At 45.5% G+C, this 2,045-nt stretch overlaps 1 protein-coding gene across 1 annotated transcript in view; it reads left to right on the top strand.

Moving 5' to 3' along the window:
• The window catches only part of LOC107108345 (sodium-dependent noradrenaline transporter-like), a gene marked incomplete at both ends in the record, with an annotated part of 20,869 nt that extends 20,607 nt beyond the window's left edge, over positions 1-262 (top strand). Inside the window, one exon of the mRNA XM_015408772.1 lies at positions 142-262. Coding sequence (XP_015264258.1) covers positions 142-262 — 121 coding nt within the window. The remainder of the gene's footprint in view (positions 1-141) is intronic.
• Positions 263-2,045: the final 1,783 nt, after the last annotated feature.

The raw sequence follows: 2,045 nt of genomic DNA on the forward strand, positions 1-2,045 counted from the left end.
ATTTCTTGCTTTCGAACTGCTAGGTTGGCAGGAGCTGGAACTAGAGACAGGAGCTCACTCCGTCATGCGGCACACTCTGGTCTCGAACGGCTGAACTACCGACCTTCCACAGCCTGCAGTTCAGCGTCTTAACCACTTGAGTCTATATCTGTTCTGACCAGCTTGAATAATGGAGGCTTCCTCTCAGGGTTCGCCATTTTTTCTATCTTAGGCTACGTGGCTCATAAGTCCAAGTTCAAAATTCAGGATGTGGTCACTGAAGGTAGGAAGGCTTTCCCTCCTATGTGGACATTTATCAACTGTTAGGAATTTGTTGAACTGTATTGGACTATTTACATTGGTGTATTTGGAATGGGTCTGTATGGTTATTTAGAGTACTACACTGTTGTAATGATATATACTCACATCATATAAAACTAGAAAATATTGTTTATATTTAGGCATAAGCAATGTACTGATTATGAAAATCTACTACCCCATCAATGTTATGTGTGTATGTTTGTTTTACGGTTTGTTTGTTAAGTCTATAGCGTATTGTGTTAAAAATTTAATAACATTCTGTCCTTAGTAAAGGTAAAGGTTCCCTTGCTCGAAAGCCAGTCGAATCCGACTCTAGGGTTGCGGTGCTCATCTCCGTTTCAAAGCCGAAGAGCCAGCGCTGTCCAAAGACGTTTCCGTGGTCATGTGGCCGGCATGACTAAACCCCAAGGTGCACGGAACGCTGTTACCTTCCCACCGAAGTGGTACCTATTTATCTACTTGCAGTTTCTTGCTTTCGAACTGCTAGGTTGGCAGGAGCTGGAACTAGAGATGGGAGCTCACTCCATCATGCGGCACCCGGGTCTCGAACTGCTGAACTACTGCCCTTCCACAGCCTGCAGTTCAGCGTCTTAACCACTTGAGCCACCGCAGCTCCTCTGTCCTTAGGGGCAGTTATATATATATATAAAAAGAGTACTACACTGTTAATATAAGAATGGTTTGAATCAAGTGTCAAGTATTTTGGGATACAGCGTTACAGTTATTGACTGTGTTGTTATATGCACAACCCTGTTTGCTGTACTTCCATTTATTTATTCTAGACCTCCTGGAGAGTGGCAACTCTATGCAGAAGGTACAAATGATTAAAAAATATGATACAAATATTCTTTTTTTGTGTGTATTTGTGTGTCTGTGTATGCCAGGAAGTCGTGGTTGACGTCTGGTGACCCTTAGTGGAGCTTGGACATTTCAGAGAGGTGGCTTGCTATTGCCTGCCTCTGCATCCCAGCCCTGGTATTCCTTGGAGGTTGGGTTTGCTTGGGCTCTCCAGGTCAGGGCACTATGGTACAAATATTCTTGTGCATCCACATACCTTCTTTGTTGCCCTGTCCAACATGACGGGGCTCCTGCCAACCTAGCAGTTCGAAAGCAAGGAATTGCAAGTAGATAAATAGGTACGGCTTTGGTGGGAAGGTAACAGTGTTCCGTGTGCCTCGGTGTTTAGTCATGCCGGCCACATGACCACGCAAATGTCTTCGGACAGCGCTGGCTCTTCGGCTTGGAAACGGAGACGAGCACCGCAACCCTAGAGTCGGACTCAACTGGATTTCGAGCAAGGGAACCTTTACTTTTACCTTTACCAACATGAACATGGGCCAGTTGGGTGTCTTCTGGGTTTCACAATCCCAGCAAATGCCCAGCGTTACTACCAATGTTCCCTCTAAGCTGAGTTAGTGTGAGCTAGCTCACAGTTTTTAGCCTCCAGCTCACATATTTTTGCCTTAGGAAGGATGGCTCCAAAGCAAACTGATTTATGCAGAAGCCAAATCACTTGCTCACAACTTTAATACCAGTAGTTCACAAAGTGGAATTTTTGCTCACAAAACTCCACAGCTTAGAGGGAACATTGGTTACTGCCTTCTGGAGCTGGCTCCGGTGCTTCCGAAATGATCTGCTAAAGAACAATGAGTGACGAACCCTCGCCTCCGAAAACCCTACAGGCAGGAAGCCGCATAACATCTTTGACGCCACAACAATGAAGGCACTGTTGCGCGCCGAAAGAC

Source organism: Gekko japonicus, unplaced genomic scaffold (assembly GCF_001447785.1).
Source record: "Gekko japonicus isolate JY-2015 unplaced genomic scaffold, Gekko_japonicus_V1.1 scaffold2905, whole genome shotgun sequence".
NCBI lineage: Eukaryota > Metazoa > Chordata > Lepidosauria > Squamata > Gekkonidae > Gekko > Gekko japonicus.